This window comes from Amia ocellicauda, chromosome 17, assembly GCF_036373705.1.
Source record: "Amia ocellicauda isolate fAmiCal2 chromosome 17, fAmiCal2.hap1, whole genome shotgun sequence".
Lineage (NCBI taxonomy): Eukaryota > Metazoa > Chordata > Actinopteri > Amiiformes > Amiidae > Amia > Amia ocellicauda.
In genome coordinates, this window is record NC_089866.1 from 11,181,677 (window position 1) to 11,207,709 (window position 26,033).

The following is a 26,033-nucleotide window of genomic DNA, read 5'->3' on the forward strand; positions in this document are numbered from 1 at the left end:
AGCTGGTGGGTGAGCTTTTTGATTTGGTCTAGGCCTTTATCTGGTTTATTTGTAGACAGTTGGGCCAAGTTTATTTACAGCAATATGACATCTGAATACTGAGGTTTTTCTTCTTTCTATGGCTGTTTCGTTTTGTGGTTTACAGAACCACCCTGCAGAAGCACAGTCTGCTGTCCATCCCTCCTTCCTTCTCTGTGTGTGTCTCATTGTCACCATTTCACTCAGTCAGCTGTGGACCCCCACTGTGTCGCAGCCTACACCAACCTCTCCTCTGAGCTGTGGCTACTTGACAGTGAGAAGGTGGGAGGAGGGGGGAGTGGTGCAAAATTAATTGGCTTCTAAGCTGTAAGGGCCTACGTGTCAAAAACATAGCCAGGGAAATCAATTCCTGATCAGTTCCCCATTTTCGCCTTCATCTTCTTAAGTCATTTAGTGGTTACATTTGACCAAGGCGTTTTGTTTGTATATTAGTGTTTGGGAAAAAACAATGTGCTTTACACAATATACAAATGGGTAGAAACAGAGGCACAAGATTGACCCAACTGCAAATTTCCTCCACACCAACTGGGAATAATGGATAGAAGCGGAGATAAGAAAGGTGTCTAAAGGAGCCACTGGGAGAGGATGGCCGCACTCTGTGCAGTCCTGAAGCTCAGGGGCAGCTCAACCTAGATCTGTGGGGCAGGAGAGGAACAGAGAGTAGGAAGGAGAGACAGGACACAGGAGGTATGAAGGAGCAGGTTGGTCCAGAGAGGGCTTGGGAAAGACAAGGGTTTTGAAGTGAATACAGGCAGAGATAGGAAGCCAGTGTGGAGAGTGAAACCTGAGTGATGGGTGGTGGAGAGCACAGGAGGGGAGCAGCAGATTGTTGAATAAATTAAAACCACCATGCGGTCATTCAGTGCTGACTAGGGCCCACACTGGTCCTTTTAATCCACACTGGATTGGACTTAACTATCGAGGAATCACTTTTATTGTCATTGTTTTGCACCAGTCTCTTCTTTCCACCGCAGTGCACATGCACGCTTCATTAGTGCATGTGTAATGGCTTTTCCCTACCAACGCCGAACACAGATGAGGGAAGGGATGGGGGGGCACCGAACTAATCGTGCTACAGCAGAATCAATAGAACAGATACATGAATCAATAGGCACTAGGAGACACAGACACGAGGAAAAGGAGATCTAAGCATTCCAGTTCAAAGACGCCTTGAAAAACACAGCCTTCAACACATCAGGGGGGAACACAGGACAGGATGGAAGCGAGTGGGAACTCCACCACTTGCTCGCACACGCACTCTCTCACTCTCAACATAACGGCTGAACTGTATATGTCTGTCAAGAGGTTCAGAGACACAGGTCTCTAAAGCTGCAGTGACAGCCTGAGTGCCTTGGAGCTCTGTGACCCAGAAATGGTGCCTGCAAGATAGAAATGGGAGAGAGGGAGGGAGGGGGGAGGGAGGAGGGGAGGGCGGTAGGGGAGATGGCTGGCTGGGGAGAGCAGGGCTGTTATTCTTGTATTCACCTCAGATCAGCTGCTTCACTGATGACGTGCTTAGACACTTGGCTGTTATTTTTATCCATACGCCACTAGCCAAAAAGAAAAAAAAAAAAAACACAAGAAATAATAAAATAAAAAAAGACAGTGCTATAAGACAGAAAGCACACTTCGGGTTCACATCTGTGTGTTGCATAATAACAGCTCGCATCTCAAACAGTTACCTCTCGTTTCAAGATGATCTGCTGTAGCATGATGTCACAGGGTACATACACACACACACGCACAGACATGTAACTGGTATACTGAACATGAGGTGAACACAAGAATGCATAAATGTATATGCATTTGAGGCAAGCAAATAATATCGTTGTTTGGCCTACGTCACAGACCGTGTCCTAGCGTGATTTATTTCCTTTCCATTTCAAAAACAAATGCATTCTGTTCAGGTCCAGGGCATGGCTGCATTCTCTGAAGAAAAAGGGCAAGGAGGCAGTCTCTTTAATAAACACCTTTTAATACTATCGGCTTGTTATAAAATTTGGTTTTATTTACAATCTCCAGATACATCAACAAGCGAGTCAGAAGAAGGAAGAAGAAGGGGTCAGTTCAAGAGCGATCCAAAACAATGAAAAATAAAATTACAAAAGATTTTCAAACAGAAAATATACGTCTCCACTACAGATTTATTATTAAACCTTTCAGAGGTAAAGTGCTTTTGTTACTCCGTCGTGGTCTTAAAAACCTGGTGCTGAAATACTCCCCCCCACAGCAAAAGACACCCAAGAATGAGGAATAGGTCACCCAATGCATTTTCTAGCCACTTTATTTGATTAATACAGGTACAAAATGCAAGCATTAGAGATCCGAAATATGAAGACTAACACTTACAGTGAATTACCTGGATCTGTTTTCCATGGGCTGAAACCTGGAGGGTCTTTCAGCAAAGCGATCTTTACAAGAGGAGACATTATTGATGAACCAGTTATTGGAAATATTGCTTCTAAGAGACTGCAAAGGTGTTCATCATTTAAGGTTTTGAAAGGCCAGAAAAGCAAATATAAATAAATAAATAAATAGATAAATACAAAATGAACTGTATTGATTGTTTTTTAAATTATATATTGTATAAAGATCTCAAAATCTGTCAGCCTCGCCAATGCCCATCACATAACGCACCTAAACGATTACTTTCTTTGTGGATCACCTGCTGGCATTGAATAACCGGCCAAGTGTTGATTTGAATACGGAGCATCAGCCTTGCAGTAGCAAGTGACGAATAACAGACACGTCTGCGGATCCCTGCATGCTACAGCAGATTCTGTTGTGAAGGGAAGAGGCGAGGGGAGGGAGGGGGCTGCTTTGAGTTTCCCCTGACTGGACACTGAGCTGTCAGACAGCATCGTGCTCAGGCCACAGTCACCGCCCAGGGGCAGGCAGCGGGCTGGGGAGGAACAGCCTGACACACCCCGCTCCATGCCCTTGTCCTGTCACCGCACTGCCCCCCCCGCCCCCACCCCTCTCCTCTAGTACAGATTACAGTAAGATCTACAGCTGGTCTCTGCAAAAGATCTGGAACATTTCTTCAGGGAAATGGGAGACTAACGTGGCAGCCCTGGTTGTTGCCAGTTTCCAAGTCTTTTCTTTATAACAAAAGGATGAATCAATTTACTCAGGGTGTTTCAGCTAATTTTCACATCATCTCTGTGTTTATAGTCTTTAAAAAATAATAATTGAGCATGCAGAAACCCCTTAAGAAACACAGGACACACAAACAGCCACATATTAGATTTATATATATATATATTTTCAGATTAATTTCTTGTTATATTCAAACTCTGTGCTTCACCAGGATTGCACTGTGCTTTCTACTATGATACACCTCTAGTAAAGCTCTTGCTTTGAAAGAGACCTCCAGGTAGCCAGCCAGGATCTGTGGCATTCACTGAAATACTGCATGGTGACAGGGTGTCCCTCTCACATTCCCAGGCCTGCTCAGAAACCACTAGACTTGCTCAGCGCCAATAAAGCACAAAACCGCTCTATGTATTAGAAGAACATTGGGTTTAAATAGCGCAGGAGAAAAAAGGATGAGTCTAAATAAAGAAAAAAAAAAAAAAAAAAGACTGCCACATCCAAACATTCTTAGAAAATTATAAATATTTCTTTCGTTTTGCTTTCATATATATATATACACAAAGAAAACGTATCAAACTATATGAAAATAACATCATAAAGGATTACTTATCTATTACAAAATCCTTCTATTTATTTTTTTATCTTTTTTTTTTTTTGTTAAATTTAAAGAGCCCAGAGTGGGTAGTGCAGATGGAGGCGATATCTGTACAGTGTGTGTATAAAAGGAAAAGTGCCAGCCATTTTTCTCCTGAGCAGTATGTCCCTCGCAGGCACCTGTACTGCCAGAGCCACAGCCGCCTAGGGGGGGCAGCTCGGCATTGCTCAGTAGTGACAAGGGGCTCAAATGTGCTTTTTAGTTTATCTTCAAATCCAATTGAACACTGACCTTGCGACAGGCTGATTAACAGTCTCAGGACCCATCTACATTGACAATGGCGTCCGTCTGAATTAAAACGGGACAGAAATCTGATATTGTATTCTAATTCTGTCCATCCCCCTGCATCAAGCCAACTCAAACCTCAAAACTCAGAAGGGGGCTGCCCTGCTTTCAAACTGGCCAGGAGAGGTACAATAAAACTCATCCTTGCAGAACACTGGATGGACAAACAATGGGTTGTGGGAATCAAAAAACTGTTATTACAAATGCACACGAAGCCACTCTCTAGATCACAAACCTCAGTGATCTTCAAATCCACTCCTCAGCGGCCAAAGCGCGTCTGGTTTTCATTCCACCTGAGATCTTAATTAATTCATTAAATTAATCATTCACTTAACTGAACAAATCGAAGCCCTTTCTTAGATCTAGGAATGATTTAAACCTCTAAAAGCCGCCAGATCACGGTCCCTGAGCAGTGGATTAGGAGAACATTGGCTGAACTACAGACCTGAAGTCGTTCAATAGAGGCTTGTTGTTTTGGTGAATATGAAGGGGAGTGAAAACAGACTTGACAGGAATACATCCCTGTACCTTTGTAAGCATTACATTCCTGACCTCCTCCTCGTCCTCCTTTTAAAAGGGGAGAGGTGTGGTGGGGGGGCATTCATGTGCCACACGGTGGCCAGACACTGTCACTGCAGCGGATATCTGACAAAAGGGAAAGAAAAATCGGCTCGGGCCTGGAATAAAATGAAATCGTTATAATAATAACAATTAAACTTGAAGCCAGAAAGCAGTCACTGTCTGAATGAGTGAAGGTAAGCAGTCTCCTTAAAGGACAGGTGTTTTTGTTTGTTTGTTTGTGGGAAAACAAAGTATCTGATTTTGCCGGGATGCTGAGTAACAGTGTGTCTGTGTACATGTGTGTGATTCCATTAGCCTGTCTTGCTGGCTAGAATCGACAGAAAGGGTTTTGGCAAGACAGTGGGTTGGGGAAAGGTGCCCGTCAGTGTGTGTGTGTGTGTGTGTGTGTGCGCACCCATGTCCTAGGTGGAGGTGACGGTGGTGCCGCTGCCCAGTCGGATGATCATTTGCTGGCAGTCGTGCAGGGTGCGCTTGTCGCCCAGTTTCTCCAGGGTTCGCGCCGCATCTGCCAGCATACCCACCCGCTGCCCTGGGGCCGACAGGAAGGAGGGAGGCAGGTATCGGCATGCCAGCATCACCGCCTCCACCTGCTCCCGCCGCCCTGGCCGCGTCTCACTCTCCTCTGAACAGAGAAAGAGAGACACACATTACACACTCATAAGCATCCATGAGGGACTGTACACACTAGTAAAACACACTTATTAATTAACACATATTACCAGAGGCACACATGCAAACACACACACAGGTTCGTGGAAAGAAAACACACACACACACACACACACAGAGATTACTGACGGAGAAAAAAATAAAAAACAGTCATTACCATCACATTACTGACAGAGCACTCAGAGAGACACACTGCTGACTGAGGAAGCGCACAGACGTTTGAGATTTTGCACACAGATCACCAGAGACAAAAACACACCCACGCACACACTGGATAACTGCTACTGAACTGCAGACAAACACACACAGACACACAAGAATAGGCAGGACCAGAGCATGGATAAAATGCGATAATATACTTCAGTGGGGTGTTAATTTTAATCAGGCATTAATAAAGGATCTTTTGGAGTAAAAAATGAGAACTGATTCAAATGTGACAGGATCACATCAAGTGCATGCCAAAGAGTGGTGGAAGTGGGGTACGTGTGTGCGTTTATGATGGGGGGTATATTCCCTTGTTTTGCCCCTCACTCACCAGTCTTGGTGCCCGGGGTAGCTCTGCGGCGAAGGCTGCGGTCCAGGAGCTGGTGTGTGCGGGTCGGACTGGCACCAGCCATCAGGCGGGCTGTAGCCTCATGCAGAAAAAGCTGTGCCAGGAGAGAGGGGGGGAAGTCAGAACGGCACAGCCAGGCACTCACCAATACCCTCCAGGGGATTTGTCATTCACTTACTTTGCCCAACACAATGCAACTCAATTGGGATGCACAATACTGGCTTTTTTAATGGTTATAGTCAACAGTAGGCATTTTTGATGAAATCCTGGGCCTCCCTCTTTTCTATCTCCCACCTATACACTTTCCGCCCTGTAGCCATCCCTCTTACGACCAGCCCCAAATGAACCCCTCTTTCTGCCTCTCCTCCCCCTATCCCTTCTCCCCTTCCCTCACCCTGCCCTCCACTGCCTATCCCATCCCATTCTTCCACTTCCCCTCCCTCCCTCCCTCCTTCCCCTTTCATGTGTCCCCCTCCACCCCTCTCTCCTCCTTCCTATCCTTCTCTCCTTACCACCCCCATTGCTCCCTTCCATTCTTTCCCGTCCCTCTCCCCTTCAACTCTCACCCTGCGCATGGCTGGTCTGAAGCTCTGTGCCAGTCTCCGCAGGCTGCTCAGGTCCTGCTGAAAGCCGTGCAGCTCGGGGGCAGAGGCCTGAAGGACCCCCCCATTGGCCACCGCACTTTGCTGCTGCCATATCTGGGTCCGTGTCACCAGGAGCAGGTCGCACAGTAACAGCTGCACTGCCTGAGACAACCAGGAGAGAAGAGGACTCAGGTCATTAGTCACGCCAAAAAAGCTTTTTGGAATTGAATTGGGAGAGAGCAAGCAAGAGAGCAGGTTACAGCGGATCTAGACGGGGGGGGCTTAGAGGACATATACAAACAGGCTGGGATCTAGAGAGGGGGCAGGGGGAGTCAGAGAACATCTGGAATGGCAGCAGCAGCGAGGGGAGAGGGGTGTTAGAGCACATATGGATCGGGGAGAGAAAGGGGCAACAGGACATCTGGACAGCTTGGAAGACACCAGGAATCCCCCGACACAGTGACAACGTCTCCTCTCACAAGGAGAGGGTGCAGACTTGGAGGACGGAGAGAGACGGTTACGCAAGGGTGGCGTTATAGAGGGACAGCCGTAAAATCAGTAAATATCACGATCTACAGGGGCTTTCCCCTCAATCTAATCTTTAGACTGGGCTGTCAAATTATTTCTAGAGAGACAGACAGAGATGCACAGATACTCCAAGGGTCTTTCAGGACCTTCTGTGCCCTGGTTGATGATCAGTGTAGGGGGCGGGGCCTGGTGTTCTGCTGGGCTTGTGACGCGTGCGGCCCAACGCTGTATTGCACTGCAGGTACATTGCACAGAACCACAGACACATGCAATGCAACTACAATGCACCACAGTGATGGCCGGCTCAAACTCTGCCCCCCTGGGCCCGAGCTCAGACAGCAGGCCACTCACACATGGCGCAACACAAGGAAACAGGTCTTCTGCCATAGATAATTTTGGTTCCCAGAGACCGACAGACAGAGAGACAGAGAGGCGGGCTTCAAAACCAGACCTTCTCTCGCCAAAGTGACAGACGGAATGATTCAGCACTGTGTCAGTGCATTAGGGCCCTTGTGAAATGTTCGAACATGGAAATGAGTCTAGTCTTCTCACATCCTACACTGCTGTGCCCTATGGCTGTTCTGCCAACTGATTGCTGAGAGCGTCGCAGGGGGACAGTCCGTGAGGGAGTGCCAGGGGGCAGTGGGCAGCTGTGGGGCCGTACCTTGTCAATGTTGCTGCTATGGCAGTGTGGGCCCAGGTGCAAGCCGTCCCTCAGGAGCCCACTGGCTCGCTCACAGTGACTCAGGCTCAGCTGCCAGTTCTCAGGCTTGGCCAGCAGGGTGCGCACCGCTCTGAACGCACACAAGGCCGCCCGGGGCAGGGGGCTCCTGTGACAAAGACACAAAAGACCGTGTGGTTAGATTAGACTGACAGATTCTTACATTGGACAATCTGTGATACCCCATAAAATACAACATCTAGACCTCTGTATTGAATCTATTGAATATAACCAGGTTTTGCATTTTGATAATAAAAACAAAGACACATTATAATGACAAAGTAAGAGCGGAGGTCTGGTTCTCTGTGCTCTGGAGGTTGTTGAGGGGATGTGTGTGGCACAGCGTGTGCGTCTCTCACTCGGCAGGTGTCTGTGGCGCAGGCCAGGCATGTCTGTGTGTGTGTGGCTGTACTGCTGGTTCTGGGCTCGCACTCTGGCAACTGAGTGTGTGTGTGGGGCTGTACTGTGTCAGTCGGGGCTTTGTGTGTGTGTGTTTGTGTGGTAGGACAGAGCTAGTGCCAGTCTCTCTCTCAGCAGGTGAGTCTGTGTGGCATTATAGTAGTAGCGGCAGGCTGCCTTATAGCAGCTGCGTGTGTGTGCGTGTCTGTCTGTGTCTGTGTGTCTGTGGCAGTACACTATTAGCCTGCAGTTCTCACTTAGCAGGTGCACGCGCGTGCATTAGTGCCTGGTTCTTAGTATTCAGACTCCAGGATAGGTGCGACTGTGCCTTCTTTAACAAATACATCTGCAAAAACGAAGTGGGAAGTCCCCACAAAATATTGCAAAACTAAATGTGTGTGTGTGTGTGTGTGTGTGTGTGTTTCAGTGCTGTACTCACTCAGCCGTGTTCAGGCTGCGGGGCAGGTGCTCCACAGCGGGGTACAGTCTCTCAGCAGCAGAATCCTCACCCTGCAGCCAGTTGACCACTACCACCACCACAGCGGACCACCACCGTGACTGGGGATCACAGCCTGGGGAAAGAGCACACACACCACATCACTCGCCATTCATAACACCCACGATGGCTTAAAAAGGTTTTATTTTGTTTTGGTTTTGCCTTTAATTATTCTCAGAAAATTGCATAAGCAAACAAATAAACATTTATTCAAAAAAATGTGATAGGTTGATTTTCAAATCCTTTGGGTACACAACAAACTTTTCATGTTATTGTCTGTATTGTAAAAATGTCAAGGGTGAACATATAGGTCTGAGAGTCATCCTGTTAATCAGAAATGCATTTTGTTTTGCCTTGCTTGTTGAACTAATTACTATTGAGCTAATAAAATCCAAGTGTCTTCTGCATTTCAGTCAAGCTTGTAAGATGTAAGTGGGATCTTTATTTTTGGCATTATTTTTGGTAAATACTCCACCTAATACTGATCTTTGTCTTAAAACACTGATGCCGTATTCTACTGGTCTCTGACAGATGAAACAGAAGATTCGTTTTCGATGTAAGAATAACCAAACAGTATAAATACAAGAATGTAATGTCAACTTTCACAGAACTAGAAAAAGCTGCAGAAAAACTTGTTTTTTTTCCCCAGGTTTCCCTGCATAAAAATGGAATGTAATATGGACTGCATCTTCAAAGACTCTTCCACAGCACATTGATTTAGTTATTTAAAGTAAATTTAGGGAAGTCTTTAAGCCTGTTCAGCAGACTTTCAAGAATAATTTAACCTGCAAGAAGCTCTTATTTTATGGATTTGTACTAAACCTTCAATTTACAAAAGATAATTCTGAACTTTTGCAGTGATGTCCTCTGCAGAGCAGTGCAGTGCATCTCCCTCACCTGTCAGGGTGGCAGTGTTTGAGCTGATGGCGAAGGACTGCGTTGTTGCTCCGGCCGCGTCCGAACAGCTGCTCAACAGCTGCAAATACTCCAGGGCGTCTGAATACTCCCTGCCAGAGAGCAGACACACACACACATTCACACACAATACTGCAGCAACTGTGCCACCCCCTCCAAAAAGTGTCACAAGCACAATGACGTATCTATCAATTTAGTTCTGACCATGCCGCCACCCATTAGCTTTGCTTTCCTCGTCTCCAAATTTGGAATTGGCAAACGGTCAATCTGCTCACCACTATATTCCTCATACAGACATGGGAGAGATGTAGACAGCTTAATAGGTCCTGCGCAACCTGCTCTGGCAGACCAATCCCTTCTGTTCAGCAGAGCTGGAGCTGCGGTTGCACAAGCCAAGATAAGGTCAAGGTTGGAAATCTACCTCACCCCGGCAGCAGCTAACCAATTACATAGCCAACCCCCGAAGAATGTGGGCCACGATCGGCAATGACATGGCCCCCGATTGAAAGTGCACTTGGCAAAGGTTTTAGAAAGTTGAGGCACTTAAGGGCACCTGAACACGGTCAGGTCTTCAAGACAATGCTGGTTTTGACAACGGCTAGACAGAACAGTTCAAAGCATGGCCTCTGTGACTAAGAGGTAAGCAGGAGGCGGAGAGTGCACTCACCCTTCTCCCTCGGCCAGGACTCTCTCCCCCTGGGGCTGTGCCACGCAGTACAGCGCCTTCTCCAGAAGGTGCTCCCGGAAAGCCTGAGTCACCTGGGCCAGGGGGTCCACTGCAAGACAAGGACAGCTCAATCACAATGTACAGCACACTCATACTGACACAGCAACACAATCTCAGTACAGCACCCACTCTCTGACAAAGTGTAACAATCATAACACTGTACACACATAAACAGTGCAACACACTCTCAGTACAGAACACACACTTTTTCCAGGTAATGCAATCCACACACACACACACACACTTTGACTATGGCTGCTCTGTCCTTGCACTGTGCTACAACCCAGTTTGGTTCCTGCCCACAGTGCCACTCCCGATGCCCATCTCTACCACCTCCCCCACTGACCTGTGTTGCCAGCCTGGCTATAGATGCTCTCTCTGGGCGAGCTGCGCACAGACCAGTCCCCATCCACGAAGAAGCGATGGCCCAACGGGTGACACAGCCACTGCATGGCGGGGGGCACCGTGCCGCTGGGTGACAGACACACCTGCCGTGCACTGCTCAGAAACAGCCTCTGGAGGGGGACACGGACAGGCGTGGGGTTCATAGGGAGCACAGACAACAGCCTACCCACATTTAGAAGCACTTTGAAGAGGTGACAGCTGGGGATAGCGAAAATATTGTGATATCAGACAAGACACTGAAAGGCATTTGTTTGTGTTTTATAGGGTGTAGTGTAGGCCCATCTTGGCCTGAAGGACTGCTGCAATCATTTTGATAGATAGAGAAAAAGCACATGACTTTCCCGTTACGGTTGGCAATACAGCGCAGGCGGGAACGGAACAGAACAAGATGGAGGCACCCAGAGAGAGTCACACAGACTGGCACAGACCACTGAGGCCGAGCTGTGCTGGCTTCAGTACTCACTGCAGTGAAGTGCAGCGCCCGGGGAAGGCTGGTTTTGACCCGCAAGGCAGCAGACACGTAGATCTCGGACAGCATGGCGACGGAGAGGCACTCGCCCGCGCACTCCGCCAGGTTAACGGCACTCAGCGCCATGTGGAAGGCAGACAGGTGGCTGCCCCCCAGCTTGCCTGCATAGGGAGGGGGAGAGAGAGAGAGAGGGAGGAAGAGAATACCAGCCTAGTTAATACCCTACACACACACACACTTTCTTCAAGCTTTGGGTGAAAGGATTTAATTATTCTCCTCTTTTTTTGGCCACGTTTGTCCAGTTTCTCCTAATTTCTGCCGACATAGACCACACTGACTGTCCTCCAATGCAAAGTGTGAATACCACTCCTATACCACCCTGAATAGTTGAATATCATTTTCTGCAATACTTTCCTTTGTATTAATGCACTCAATCTAACCCAACACAAATGGCCATAACAGCAGGGCAGTGGGCGGACCGCTTTCCAGCTCACTGCAGCACTCAGTTCATGCTGAATCAGTCCAGATCCGTGGAAGTAGGGACCCACCTGTCATGTGGAGCTGGTGCAGGCGGTGGTAGACCAGGGCGGCGTCACGACTGCTCTTGCGGGCGTCGTCCTGAAGAGGGCGATCTCTGCGCAGGCCCCCTGCACGCCCTGCCAGCCAGCGGCCGACCCACAGCCTTTGCAGGCACAGCCGCAGCACAGCCCACACAGCCCCGCACGCCAGGTCCAGCTGGGAGGTGGGAAGGGGCCGGCCCAGGGCCTGTAGGCTTGTCCACAGGTTCTGGGCAGCCTGGGCAAAGTCCCCCTGCACAACCAGAAAGCGAAGGGTGGGGTACAGGGGTGAAAGGTCAGGGATAGGAGACCGGAGAGTGTAGGAAGAGGATATAAGGAAGCAAAGGAGGGGGAGAGTGTGGTAGAGGGAGGAAGAAGAAGAAGAGAGGAGAGAGATGAGGAAAAGGAAAAAGAGAGGTGGGTAGAGGGAGGGAGAGAGGGAAAAAAAGAGGTTGAGGTTTAGGAGAGAGAAAGGGGAGGGGTGGTGGACATGGGGGGTTTAGAGAGCAGAGTGAGAGAAGAGAAAAAGGAAGAGAGAGACAGATTTAATTCACTACAAACAAAAACAAAATCAATGCAAAAAATCCCCTATACTGTATCCAACAAAGCCCTCCGCTCCCTCAGACACACTCACCCACCCCTGTCCGCCTCCGCCCCTCCAGAGGACACCTGCCCCAGCCGTGACTGACTACCCTCCTCAGTCCGAGGCATTTTGACGAGCAGCCCGAGGGGGGGATAGAGCCCTACTGCTGGGGAGAACACCTACAGAGAGCGTCCGCGGCATTAGTGGCCCTGACAGTAATCGGCGCCGACAGCAGCAGAGTGGGGGAGCGATTCTCTGGGGCCCTGTGACACAGACGCACTGGAAGCTGGGTGCCCATCTGCCCCGGGTAAATTAATCTATGCAGCTCTGTGGCACACACCTCCTCACCCTCAGTGGCAGCCCTAATCAGACAGAGATTGCTGTAATCTGAGAGGGAAGCTCCCAGAGGAGGCATGGATAGTGTTCGGTGAGGGGGCGAAGAGGAAGCGGGGGGGGTGGGCGTCTGCTAGCAATTTACTGACAGAAGAAATCCATTCTGGAAGGGAATATTGGCTGGCAGTCTTGCTGCATGTACTGATCCCCCCTTTGTGTACACAAACACACACACAATAAATTGTGATCAGCATTACAAACGCAGCCAAGACTGGAAGACAGACACACTGAAATGAGGAAGGGGGATTTTCAATGGCTATCCCCTTTGGTTAGTGTGTGCACAATAGCATATGCCATTTCGATCGGGTATAAATGGTAACTCTGGGCTATACTGGGACCTGAGGAAAGGGGGATGTAAATTTTATGTCTGCTGTATTGCTTAAGCCATTATTTTTTATTGTACTATTATAGAGCTTATCCCTTCTACTTTGTCATGTTTTCAAAGCTTTGGAGACACCAGAGAACGCTTGACATGCCAATAAAGCTCACACACACACAAACGTACAAATACAAGCGCACACACACAAACACAAGCAAAGACACAGACTGGTGTGCACACGCACACACTCACACCAAGCTCTCCAGACAGTATTGATCTCGCTGATCTCCCTAATCTGCCCAGAAAATCGAGGAAATAAATAACTCAGTGAGAGATGACAGGCTAAAACGCCGGGTTTATGATCACACTGCGCTTTCAAGGCTAATAAGTTAGTTTTCACAAGCCTGGGGATTTGAAAACTGCTAGCACATTTCGGGAAGATGTGTCTGTGCACACTGATGAGCCTGCAAGAGAAACGTCCACTTAAGATTCTCACATTCAAAATACGTTCTTTCTTTTTCTGTAAGGTGAAGATTTGATATGTCCTACTCTCTTTCACTCTGTCCGTCTCTCACTTGGAGGGTGGGAAGGTCTGTTTCTTTAGGTTCTTGTTACAATTGGCTGTAACACTCTGCTACATCACAAATTAGTCTTCAACTCTCTTTCGGTCTCTCTTTATTTCCCCATTCTGTTTCTCTCTTTTTTCCTTTCTGTCTGTTTCTCTCTCTCAATATTTTGTGGTGCTTTCAACAGTATTAGTCAACATCAATCTGTTTATCTTTATCTCTCTCTCTCTCCCTCTCCCTCTCCAAAGTGTTAAAAGCACTGCAGTGTGCCGTCTCTCTGTCTCACCCGAGCCAGATCCAGGTCAGCCTGCTTGCGGTGTCTCCAGAACAGCACCGAGGAGCCGGAGTGCAGGCGGGTCACGGGCTCCCCGTACACGAGCAGCCGGATCAGCACCCCCGCCACCAGAACACCGTTCATCAACCACAGAAACATGGTGGGCAGCATCCAGTCCAACCAGCCAGGGGAGTCCACTTGGGGAGAGGTGGAGAGAGAGAGGGAAAGAGGAGGGACCAGAGGAATAAATAACAAACACAGGAATAAAACAAATGAAGACTGTCACCTACATTGGACTGCAGACATTTGTATTATATTGTACTGTCAAAGTTAACACACCCTATATAACCTCAGTTCAGTCAACTGGACTGTCTATCCCTAGGCGGTATCAGTGTGCAGTGAACACTGAGAAAGAAATCCCAGAATAGCATGGTTTCAAATGAAGGATGCGAAAGCGGTGATCCACATACCTGTATTATCCACAGCCAGCATGGTACGCTCTCCTCCATAGTGCTCCATGTTAAGGGGAGGCGTCGAGCCACCCCTCCCACCGCCCAACAGAGATGCCAGGGGGTTGAGGGACAGGAAGAGGAAAGTGAAAGCACACAGCGCCATGCGAGAGCGGTCCAGCATGCCCACACTGCCAGGGGATGTCAATTCCTGCTTAACACCAGCCTGACACAGAGACACGGGCAGAGGAATAGAGGAAGAGAGAGGAGGGCGGTGAAAAGGGATAGAGGGGGACAGAGAAATCGAAAGAGAAAAGGCAAATTTAGTTCCTGAGTGAATAAACCTTTGTTATCCTTGATATTTTTTTCACTTCTGCTACATAAACTCTGATGGCGTAACCCGTTTTCTGACGGTGTTCTTATGACCCCGAGGTGATCAGAGGGTGAGTGTCTAGCAGGTGTGCAGGCGTCATGTGTTTTTATCTATCATTTAATGTTTTCATTTTTGGCGCGCTTTGCTCCGCCAACGCAGGGCTTGTTGAATGTGGAGCCGGGAGGAGGTACCTTGGTCTCTTCGTACATGGGGCTCTCAGGCTCCGAGTCACTGGCGCAGTGGGAGAAGGGGCTGCTGCTGTGGGAGGGGGAACCGGCATCGGAAGGTGGGGGGGTGGGCAGCTCCATGTCCTCCACCTTCACCGCCTCCACGTCCATCGTCTCCCCGGCAACCAGCTGCTTCAAAGACTCTGAGAGGAAGAGAGACAAGTGGCGTTGTCACACTGGGATCAGTGACACATTCAACACATTGCACCACTGGCTCCTGTTGAGTCCACCAAGTTCAAGTTCAAGATATTCAAAAACTCACGAAGCATAATCAGACACCTCCCTTCTAGGAGTGACCTAACCAAATATAGTGTATATTTCACAAGTGTGTCCTGTACTGTACTATTCTGCACTCTACTACTCAGATTGTACTCAATAGTTGCCCCCTGCTAAATACTTGGCGGATGAACCACGGGGTCAACCGATATGAGCCCTGTCCCTGAGGTTTCCCAGCAGCCCTGGCGTGCCACCTCCAGGCTCACTCACTGTTTTTCTGGGCTGCCATCTTCAAAGCCATGTTCTCCTGCTTCAACTTCTGATTGGACTGCTGTAGGAAGCGGATGTAATCAATGGCTTTTCTCAACACGGCCGATTTGTTGAGCTGCAGTGGACACGAACATACAAAAAGAAAATAATAAAATATCAAATATAATAATTTAACAGCAGCTTTGAGTTACATAGCATTACACTCATTTCAAATGACTGTAGGTATATACATGCGTCTACAGGTGTCCACAACCAATCTGAATTTGAAGGAATAACCACATTGTACATTTGTTTGCCACTGGTAAATTTGACACACAAGACAAACAAATAATTAAAGCAAGCCACCAAATATTGGTATACCTTTCCCCAGTCTAAAGCAGCTGGAAATATTTCAAGAAGTTTTCAAGGTTCTGCATGGACATCTAGTACCTCAGATTTTAATTCCTTGATTTAACTAATCATTTGGAACAGAAGTCATATCCCCATGGTATGTCCAGAAGTTCATGATGCTAATGGAAAGGTACATCTAGAACCATTACAACTGTATATCTTGTTTATTTATAATAAAATCTTCTGGATTTCAAATGCCAGAATACCAGATCTAGACACCCAGGGAAACAGATGACATGAGTGTCTTGACTTCTTTTTTCAAGGGCTGAGCCGCACCAAAACTAAGACTGAGCCATGAAACGCAAAGTCCAAAACCTGTGCGTTATATTTAAGTTATTGTCACTTTTGTACCATCTTTCAATAAAAACATGTGACTGGGTATAAATTAGAACATTTACAATTCACGGGTAAGGTCAACATTTGGCTTTGACCTTGGCCCAAGTCTCAGGCAGGCTTCCCATTTATCCCTAGGCTGTCTTACATGTGAAGTTAGCGTACCTTGGCTTCGGCACCAGACACTAGGTTCTTGAGCTCGATGATCTTGTCATTGATGGAGGAGCGATACCTCTTCTCGATGGCATTGTGGGCTGTGCGTTTCTCGCCCTTGTTAGGCAGGCCCAAGGGCTTGCCGTTGGCCACTATGCGGTTGATGGGCAGCTTGTCGGCATCCACCATCACCGGCATGGTGGTGAGGATGGTGCCTCCGCTCACTAGAGCCTGGGAGAGAGAGAGAGGGAGAGGGGGTGAGACAGGGGCCACGGTAGGCTGATAGACTGGAACACTGTCACCATCAATAAACAGCCTACTCAAGAAACAGACTGATACCCCGCCATGGCTGATACACAGACTGACCAAAGCAGACAGTGCCGTGTCAGACTGAGCGACACAAACTGATTCACTGCCCTGGTTGTCAGATGCACTGACTCTAACAGACTGGTTGATGGACGGACAGACACTTCCAGACTGATTGACTGAAACACTTCCATGGCAGACTAACTGATAGGACAACTGACACAACCAGACAGAGACACTGCCACAGACAGACATACGGACAGAGAGGAATTATATAAATTATACAAAAACAGGAAAAAGCTTTTGAGATTGAAAAATCCAATGCAAACCCAATGCACAGATGTACAAAATATTGCATTTTATGTTTTTCTACACAGAGGGTGCAACCCATCTTGGTAGGTGGAAACAGATTAAAAGCAACACTAATCTTACAAATCCTGGTATGAAGGTAGTCAGTCAAGGGCAGGGCTAGGAGGTGGGTGGTAGCAGTTGGGGGGCTGCTGGGGAGGGGGATACCTGGATGGAGGTGGTCTGCACCGAGGCGGTGGAGCTGGCCAGCGTGGTCATGGAAGGGGACTTTACCGTGGTCACCACGGAACAGCCCTCTGGCTTCAGCGCCGTGAGCAGCAGAGAGTCCGCCTTGATGAACTGGGGCTGCAGCAACACCTGCAAAGTAAAACATATTAGTGAGATCGGGGGGGGGGGGGGTTGTCATGAGAAAGAGAGGGAGCGAGATCACAGAACAAGAATGACAGCAATTACCCCAGGAAGTGAGAGATTAGATGACGTGTGGGTGAGAAAAGAGAATCACAAAGAGAGAGAGACAGAGAGATCCGAGCAAGAAGGACAGAGAAATGAATGGCAGAGGCAGAGAAAGAATAGAGGGAGAGATTATGAAAGAGATCAGAGGAGGAGAGAGAGAGAGAAATTGTCCACGTTCACTTAGAAACGTCCTGGAAATGACCAGGTCCCCAGATTGCACTCTCACTCTCACAATCACTCACCGGGACCTGCTGCACCTGATGGGAGATGGTGTGGGTGGTCGGGCTGGAGGTGGTGGTCAATATGTGCTGAGTGGGCAGGCTTTGGACCCGAGTCTGGATGGCCATTGGCTGGATGGACTGAGGGGAGGTGGAGACGCTGGACAGGGGCCGGGGGGAACCTCCTTGCTGCACGGCTGTACGGGGAGAGTGAGCGACAGTGAGAGGAATGAAGAGAACCATGCTGACTCACACGGGTCACAACACAACACAGATCTATGGCATTACTACCCAGATTTGGTTGCGAGATTACAAATCTAGACCAGCGACACAGGGTATGAAAACCAATTAGGAAACTCAGTTATAAGGAGTGATCTTCTGGTATCAGGTGGCTGTAAGGCTACTTAAAACTGGTATAGATTTGTCCAGAATAGCAGTGGTGTGATTTTACTCAGTCCCTTTCTTAAACTGTAATTGCTTTTTCTGCATCTCTAAGGTCATGGTCTAATATTGGTCAGCTATAATTGAATGCATTTCTAGTCTATGGTACAACAAACACCCTATACAATAAAAGCATTTTAAAGGACATAAAAGCACTGAAATACACTGGGCAGATACAGAACATGTTTAGAGTTTGCACAAATGCAGCATAATAAATATATAAAATACTGGCACCTCTACACAGTGCATACATCACCAAAACTATTGGGAAAATGATCATAAAACAGCTCACACAGAGTGCATAGTTACTCATATAACAGCTGCTAACCAGTTCTACAAGACAGACACTAAACCTTGCCAAACGTACTGCAGTATACCATGGTAAAACAGCAGTAAAATGTAGGGCAACAAAGAGAAAGCGAATTAAAGCAAATCTTGATATAAACCATGGCAAAGCAGAGTGCATGCTTACAAAAAAAAAAAAACTGATAAAACTGACCAAATTATAGGACAGATGTGATGTGGACAAAATTCATGAGGGTTCTAGCACAACAACCATTGTTTTTTGGTTACTACTTCTGACTGGACCCCACACTTTGCTGGGAAAACACACAATGTAGCAAAGTGCGGACTGGATAGGTAGGGAACAGCTTATTAATTTAATCTGGCCAACAGCTAAGGCCAACTCTGATGCCAATGTTAATTCATTTGTGAAAAGCAGGCAGGAAAACAAAGAGAAAAAAACTTGTGTGCCTTGTGCCTTGACAAGGGTTCACATTCAGGGCTATGAACTGCACTGCTCCTCTCCTGCCCTGCTCTGCCTCTTGTATTGCCAAGACATTACAAAATCAGGTGGAGGCAACAGAGGGTTACGCAAACGCACACTGTCTAGACAGCTCAGTATCTATCTTTCACCACATTTACTGCAACCCCCCCATTACCAGTATTCCTTTTTTATTTGTATTGCATTAGTAGCCATCAAAAGGTGAAAGGTCAGCCCAAGGGATTGACATCTTGGTTTACCATCCACATGACCAGACCACAAGTACAGCATATTTATCACAATAAGATTTTAAAACTGTATAATATGAATTCAATTTGATTTTGTTAGCACCCACTCCTCAGAGTCTTGGTATATTTTGTACTTTTATTTGATCACAATCTTTTCATCAAATTTAACCTTAAAGAGACCGTTTAACCGTTTGCTCTAAAACAGTCAGAACATGGTCATTTTATAGTTAAACAGAAATTGCCATCTTTTCAGAAGGCACAAACATGGAATAGGTTCTCAATAACCCATTATTGGTACAATATGAATGCCAACAGAGATGAAAACCCTGAGAAACTGGAGTCCACAAGGTGTGATTCATGAGTTCCTGTTTTCCAATTCACTATTTAGTGAGTGTAGCCTTTATTAAGCATTTACTGTAGAGTGATCCCAATAAAAGGGATATGAAGTGTGCCCTACCAGCAGCAGGTAACTCTCAAACCGCTACCTGTGACGCCTGCCCAGAGATGGAAAGGACGTAAACATTTCACCTTGGCATCTGGAACACACCCTGGCAGTGCATTCTGGGATTCTTGTGCAAGTTAATTGGAAAGCTGCCTGCAACACAACAACAGACCTCAGAAACAGCCTGCTGGTAAACTGGGTAATACGCACTGCAAACTCGATGCAACTAGGAACTTTCTCCAGACACATCTGTGTCTCCATCGCCCCCCAACAACATGAAAGCAACAACAAAAGGGGTTTTTACAGATGCATTCAGTCTAGCTTTAAGGATTATCCTGCAATTCCTAATAGAAGAGTTGATTAAGACTTGGCTCATCGTGAAGTGCAATGTAATATTTGGCAGCTCAGGGCATGTATGGTAACAGCTGTAACTCTGTGATAGTGCAGGATTACTAGAGACTAGCTCCCTCCTGTTGTTGCTGGCCCACACACTCCTCCTACCCTCCCTCGCTTGCTCGCTAATACACTTAACCTTCACAGAACACATCCAACTGACGGCTTCAAAAGAGTCCATACCGGTGTATCCAGGCTGGCTCTGGTAGCTGATTAGGGTCTGCTGTGGTGGTGACTGTTGTACTGGCAGGGGTGGCTGCTGCTGCTGCTGCTGCTGCAGTGGAGGTGGTATGCTGCTGAAGTGCATCTGGGGTCCCGGGCTGAAACTCTGGGTCATCACCAGTGGAGGAGGGGGTGCCACCGCTGCAGTGTGGGGGAGAAGGGGTTGCGGGGAAGGCTGGGGCTTCTGGACAGGGGCCAGGCGCTGGGGTTGTGGTGGTGGTGGTGGTGTTGGTGAGGGTTGAGGTTTAGAATTTTTGGTTTCCTGCTGGACATGGGTTGGCTGGGGGGAGGCCTGATGGGGGGTGGGGGGCATCTGTGGGGCTAGGCTATGCTGGAAGGTGGGGGTTAGCTGATGCTGGGGTGAAGGCTGCTGAGTGGGGAGCTGGTACAGCTTGGAGGCTTGGGCAGAGGATGGAGTAGTGGGCGGCCCCAGCAGGGCATCTAAGTGGGGGGTGCTGCAGGGCCGCAGAGAGGACGAGGAAGAGGACGAGGAAGACGATGAAGAGGAGGAGAGGGTGGGGGATGGGGGGCCAGGAGGAGAGGTGGAGTGGGGGAGGTGGAGGGGGTCCTGAGCGGGCAAGCCTCCGCCAAAAGGGTTATGGTCGAACAGCCCAGTGAACTCCATGTCTTGGTTGCCAATGAGCTGGAGCATGTCTGGGGGAACAGAGAAGGGAAGGTTAAAGACTGCTGAATAAATAATGAGCCAAGCTTTGCTTTCTGGAGAGCTGCTCCATGTTGGGCAAAATCTATAGCAAACAGGAGGAATGCTACGTTTAGTTTCTTATCAACTAATGTCTTTAAAGTGCAGCATAGATAACTGGTACATGTCCAATAGCTCTGGAGAAGAGGAACAGAGATAAACGGTAACGTAATTTTCAAACAGAGGTTCCTAAAAACAGGACAAAATAAATACATCTGAAAAACAATATGGTTTTATCTGGTTTTCATTCCAGCCCTGCTCACAGATACTCAACCTCATCATGACATGCAGTAATGATAAACCCTCTGCATTATTTTCCAATCAATGCAGAATTTGTTAAAAACAGTAGAAAAACAGGAGGAAACTAAAACCTGGGAATTCAACACATGCAAAGAAATAAGAATGAAAAACGAATTAAACCAAAGCAAAAAAACTGCACTTAATGATTATAATGTCATCTATTTATTTATTTGTTTTTCAAGAACTCCGCAATCTCGATAACGCAAGCACCGAACTCATAGAGGCACTGCCAGTCTGGTCACACTTGTCGCTTGGATGTGCACGGTGGCGCCACTTTGAATCAGGTCACTGTGGCAATTAGTAATCCCATTAGCAGGTTGGTTTCGAACAGCTTTAGTTAATAAAGCCCCTGTAATGGGTTTATAGCTGGCTCACACAGCAGGGGTCCAGGGAGGCATCGTCCCCAGCGAAGCAGCTGAGTTCCCCAAAGTCATTTCCTGAAGCATTCTTTTCAAGGTTTGGGTGATGGCACAAGAGGCAGCGTTTCTCCGGTGGAAGACTCAGTGATCTCCTTCAGGGTGCTGTTGTCGTGACTTCTTTATAAAAAAAGTGCATTGTAAAGCTATCTTTCAGATGGTAGCATACATAAAAAAAGTTATTCGCAACATTAAAAGACAGTTGCAGTTTATCACTGTCATTCTTAGGTTTGCCTTCAACGATAGTCAGCTATTACAAATCAAGTCTTGACAAAGTTTCAAACAATAAGGGAACTTTCCCAAAGAGAGAAAAAACAAAAACAAATGAGAAAAAATAACAACATAAAAAACTCTAGAAGTATACAAGATGCTCAGCATCAGCAACTGTGAGCGATGCCTCATAACTCTTTACATTTCACTAAGAATCAGAAGAAGAATGAATCGTTTACCTTCCAAAGTGCAGTCCATACTGAGAGTATACTGTACTGTGTGAGGCTAGCACTATCACTGCCACTACAACCGCAATCAATTCATATCAAACTGGCAGCTTATCAGGAAAGGCATGCCTCAGCATCAGCCTAAGGGTCAGTGATTCACCCCCCACCCCTCGCCCTTGCATCAGCCTCAGAAAGTAAATTGAAGGTACGTTGATCTGTGAACACGCCTCCTACTTAACCACAGCAAGCATGGCAGCAGTCAAGAGACAGGCTGGATGTGTAAAGCAATGTTTTTGTATGAGGTGATCTTTCCCAGCCAATGGGAAGCGTCCTGGGCGCCTTGCTATGTGTGCCTGCCCCCCCCCTGCACGACAGCCAGCGTGTCTGGGGCGAGCGCTTCGAGCACGACGGGGTGAACGACCGGGGTTACTATCGGCCACTGAGTCTTTAACCCCTTCGGCGGCGGGGTTACTTTCGGTCATTCACACACTCTGCTTAACCCCGTCGTGGTGATAACGCGAGAAGTTGCGAGCGCCAAAAAAGAAAAGTGGCAATGTTTGAATGAATCCTTAACAATATTCACGCATATTATTCATCTCATATCGAGCTGTATTCGTGTGATTGTTTGTCAATCATTAGAGCGATATAGTTTTCAGAAACTGATGGCTCTGAATAATGAAAGGGTGCGCTCAGTTTCTGACATTATTAAGGACAGACATGTGGGCTTTTATGTGTAGTTCGCTACCCGGAGTGTAATACAATTAAGGGCGCCAGCTAATAAATACATTAATAAATAAATCAAGTTGTGGATATTCATTTGCCTTCACTTCTGGCAAAGACTGTCTTGCCCCCTAGTGGTGGAGTGAGCTGCAGTCCATTTCAGTCCTGTTCAATCTGAAAGTTATGTACTATGATGTGTAGATCTGTCTTGTGTTAGATATTTGGCTAGAACTAGTATGTCTGACGTTGTACGTGAATGATTGTTAATAAAATATGCTTCGTTAATGGCGCATGGTAAATACATTCATTAGAACTATCGAGTTTTAATGGATGTTTAATATATATTTAGTGCGGTTTCAAAAACTGGTTTAATATTAATAATGCATATATTTTTTTAAATAGGACAACAGCATGTCTATGTCGTTATCAGTGGTCTGGTTCCAGTAGCGCAGATTTCCGCAGTTCTGCGCCGATCTGCAGAATCCCTCTGATCCCATTGGTGCAGCCGCGCAGACCCGCGCAGAACTGCGGACATCTGCGCACACGGACGCGAGCAGTGAACTCTGAGAAGCGAATGCTCGATAGTAACCTCGGGGGGTGACGTCACTCACAAGTTTGGTAGGGGCGGAGCGCTCAAAACACAATTCATATCAACCTATACAATTAGCAAAACAACACTCAAATATCCGGATATTTACATAAATGCAGACGAATCTTTACTGACACTATGCATCATATACAGTATACAAAAAAGACCGTTTTATTTCGCAGGCAAACATGCCTGCATTAGGTACGCACTGTGACACATTAAAGCAAATATAGGTTACTAGGCTACTTGGACTGTAGGGATGCTCAGCCACTGTCATTCTTTAAAAAGGCCGATTGAAGTGTCACGTACTTCCTCATATGCGCTTATTTATCATCCGAAATAATATGCCACTCTATAACACAGCACAAGAGAGGGACAAAACTTCTGCACGGATGGAGATGCTCAGTTACCCATCTCCAAAAACCTTGAATATATTCTTCAGCTTTTTAAGCTTCACATACAAACACACATACATCCCTCTGTACACCGCCACAGACGACGGGGTGAGTTTGTTGACGTCACTGCGCAGCGCGGTATTATTACACGTGTTATATTCGCACAGCGATTCGCGATACTTACCGTCAATATCGCTGAGCAGCGCCGTGTCGATGTCATTGGGCTCGTTTAGAGTCAGACTGGGATCCAGATTGTCCAGCGACGTATCGTCAAAGGACAGGTTATTCATTGTGCTATTTGTATTTATACAGATCTATACATATAATATGAATAACGTTAGCAGATCGCACTACCATTAAAGCATATATTCTACAAAAATAAATACAAGTGAACGAAAACAAAACGACAAAAGTCTCAGTTCGGATTTAGAAGGCAAAGTGCAGTTCAAACTTTGTGATGGATATCCCTGTCTACTCGCTGAACTCCTCCGCCTCCATAGTGGTCCTCACTGCAAACTTGTCCAAACACTGGAGGTGTGTGTGTGTGCGCGCACTAACTTGCTTACTAGGAAGCCACTTGGCTGAGCCCCGCAGCTTCTGATGAGGATGACTGACAGCCGACCCAGACCAACCAGCTTCCTCGTTTTCTTCATGCTGCCGTGCAAAGCCAACCCCTGCAGAAACCGGCGCTGTGATAGTGTAGTGATAAAGCCATGTGCTGCTTGGCAAGGGAGAGGGGCATGTTCACAAACTGCACAAAAGCAAAACACATATCTCCAATAACTAGTCCAAGCTTTTGCAGATCTGCAATCTAAATATATCATTATGGTAATAACAATTGTAATTCTACTGTTATTCTATTGTCACTCAGCATAGCACACACATTGCCATGCTCCGCAGATTCAAGTTCTTGCACTTGTTTTTGTTTATTTCTCTCAATGTTGGTGTGACAGTGAGCGCACTGGCCTTTTCTAAAAATGTTGGGACAATCCTCTTTAACATGAGTAGGCTGCTGTTACTAGTAATTTAATATGATGAACACAGCCAACATTTTTGCTTTGACGGCTCTGCCTTTCAGTTTATAGTTTTCCTACTTGATTAGTGTCAGTGTCCATTCCTTCCTCCTTTCAGACTGTAAATGTCCAGTACCACTTCACACTGTCCACTACCGATGCTCACATCACAAGCACCCATTTGTATACGTATTATCTGGTAGTTTTATCATTATATTGCCTTCTATATTATTGTCTTGAAAGTACCCTACATCATGTCTAATCCAATGTGCTCTGTAGCTTTTTAACATGGGCGGAAAAATTAGCTGACTCTTTCCAACTGTTGGTGATATTCCAATAAAAAACATATTGCTTCCACCATACCTTAAAACTGGTTTAAGAGGAATGAGCAAGCAGTTATCTGCAAGGACTCAGAAGAGGCTTAGGAAGACACAAAGCCAACGAAACCCCCCTTGGCTACACACACAACCTCCAGGGCTCGAGGTCCCAATTAGGATTACAGCGGTCTAGGTGTGGTATTATACAATATTATTTATAATACATGTGGGAGTGGATAGTAGCATTTCTCTTACATATGGACCTATCTGCTTTCACAGGCTTGTTGGTACAGGTCCAACCTGTGTGAGGGAGACTGGTTTAGACAGTTCTGTACAGCAGGACCAGTGTCATCCTGCCCAGAACTCTAAACAGGGTGTTCTGAACATGCATGTTTTTATATCTTTATCAGAAGAGTCACCTTTGAATATGAAAGTGATTCCTCATGGGCTGAAACCTCAAAAAACCTTGCATCTTACACCAGAAATAGATTGTTTGCATCAATTGTATCAAATCTGGTACCAAAATGGTTTTAATCACTGTGTCAAACTGCTACAACTAACATTTATTAATAGTGATAACAATAATAATAATAAAAAGGAGAATCCTATGTCATACATTAAATGTACAATGTACAGTGTATGTGTATGTATATAGCGAACTATGGACTCCACGTTGACAGTCAATATATCATGTGAAACCTAAACTGCAGCTGTAATAGGACTGGCCATAAAGAGACAAAAAAACAGCTGCCTGCTTTCCTAAATATAACACACTGGCTCAAGGGGGACACATGCTGCTTCTACTTGCTTACTCTCTCTGTAGGCGTGGCCACCAAGACCAATGGGAGTCATCTGAAGGCGGGACAAAACCTAGGCAAGTTTGGTAGAGCCACAGAGATATCCCCGCCTGTAGAACCAGTGGGATTGACCAATGAGGCACCAGGCTCAGAGTGGGGTGATATGACATCACAAACATGGCTCTTTGATTACATCATGTAATCCTCCTGGTCTGCAGGAAGATCGTTTCTTAGTTTCACGTGCACAGAGGCCCGGCTCGGGAGGTACAGTTTCTAAACCAAAACCAAAAAAAGTGTTCCGCACAAGGGAAGTGTTTTCCTCCCGTAT

The 26,033-nt window shown here is 46.8% G+C and overlaps 1 protein-coding gene across 5 annotated transcripts; it reads right to left on the reverse strand.

Moving 5' to 3' along the window:
• Positions 1-1,995: 1,995 nt before the first annotated feature.
• srebf1 (sterol regulatory element binding transcription factor 1) lies at positions 1,996-24,117 on the reverse strand. Of its 5 annotated transcripts, none has more exons than XM_066690395.1 (19): positions 23,763-24,117; positions 19,983-20,675; positions 17,537-17,709; positions 17,115-17,198; positions 16,239-16,457; positions 15,351-15,465; positions 14,829-15,007; positions 14,286-14,490; positions 13,828-14,012; positions 11,672-11,933; positions 11,118-11,284; positions 10,596-10,764; positions 10,190-10,298; positions 9,505-9,614; positions 8,551-8,683; positions 7,656-7,821; positions 6,446-6,625; positions 5,862-5,973; positions 1,996-5,279 (listed from the first exon to the last, which is right to left on the reverse strand). In XM_066690395.1, exons 1-19 carry the CDS (start codon positions 23,866-23,868, stop codon positions 5,059-5,061), a joined length of 3,588 nt encoding a protein of 1,195 aa, XP_066546492.1. In that variant the 5' UTR covers positions 23,869-24,117; the 3' UTR covers positions 1,996-5,058. The 5 variants fall into 5 exon arrangements, with proteins under 5 accessions (XP_066546492.1, XP_066546491.1, XP_066546490.1 ...); XM_066690394.1 differs by having other exon boundaries at positions 14,286-14,475; positions 17,049-17,198; XM_066690393.1 differs by having other exon boundaries at positions 14,286-14,478; positions 17,049-17,198.
• Positions 24,118-26,033: the final 1,916 nt, after the last annotated feature.

What these genes read in the sequence shown, in the direction of transcription:
- srebf1 (XM_066690392.1), bottom strand. Translation starts at nt 23,868, where the DNA reads ATGAATAACCTGTCCTTTGACGATACGTCGCTGGACAATCTGGATCCC. An exon ending in ATCAGGTGCAGCAGGTCCCG is followed by an intron (nt 17,199 to 17,536) that starts GTGAGTGATTGT and finishes TTTACTTTGCAG; the next exon opens with GTGTTGCTGCAGCCCCAGTT. An exon ending in GATGGCAGCCCAGAAAAACA is followed by an intron (nt 15,008 to 15,350) that starts GTGAGTGAGCCT and finishes TCTTCCTCTCAG; the next exon opens with AGTCTTTGAAGCAGCTGGTT.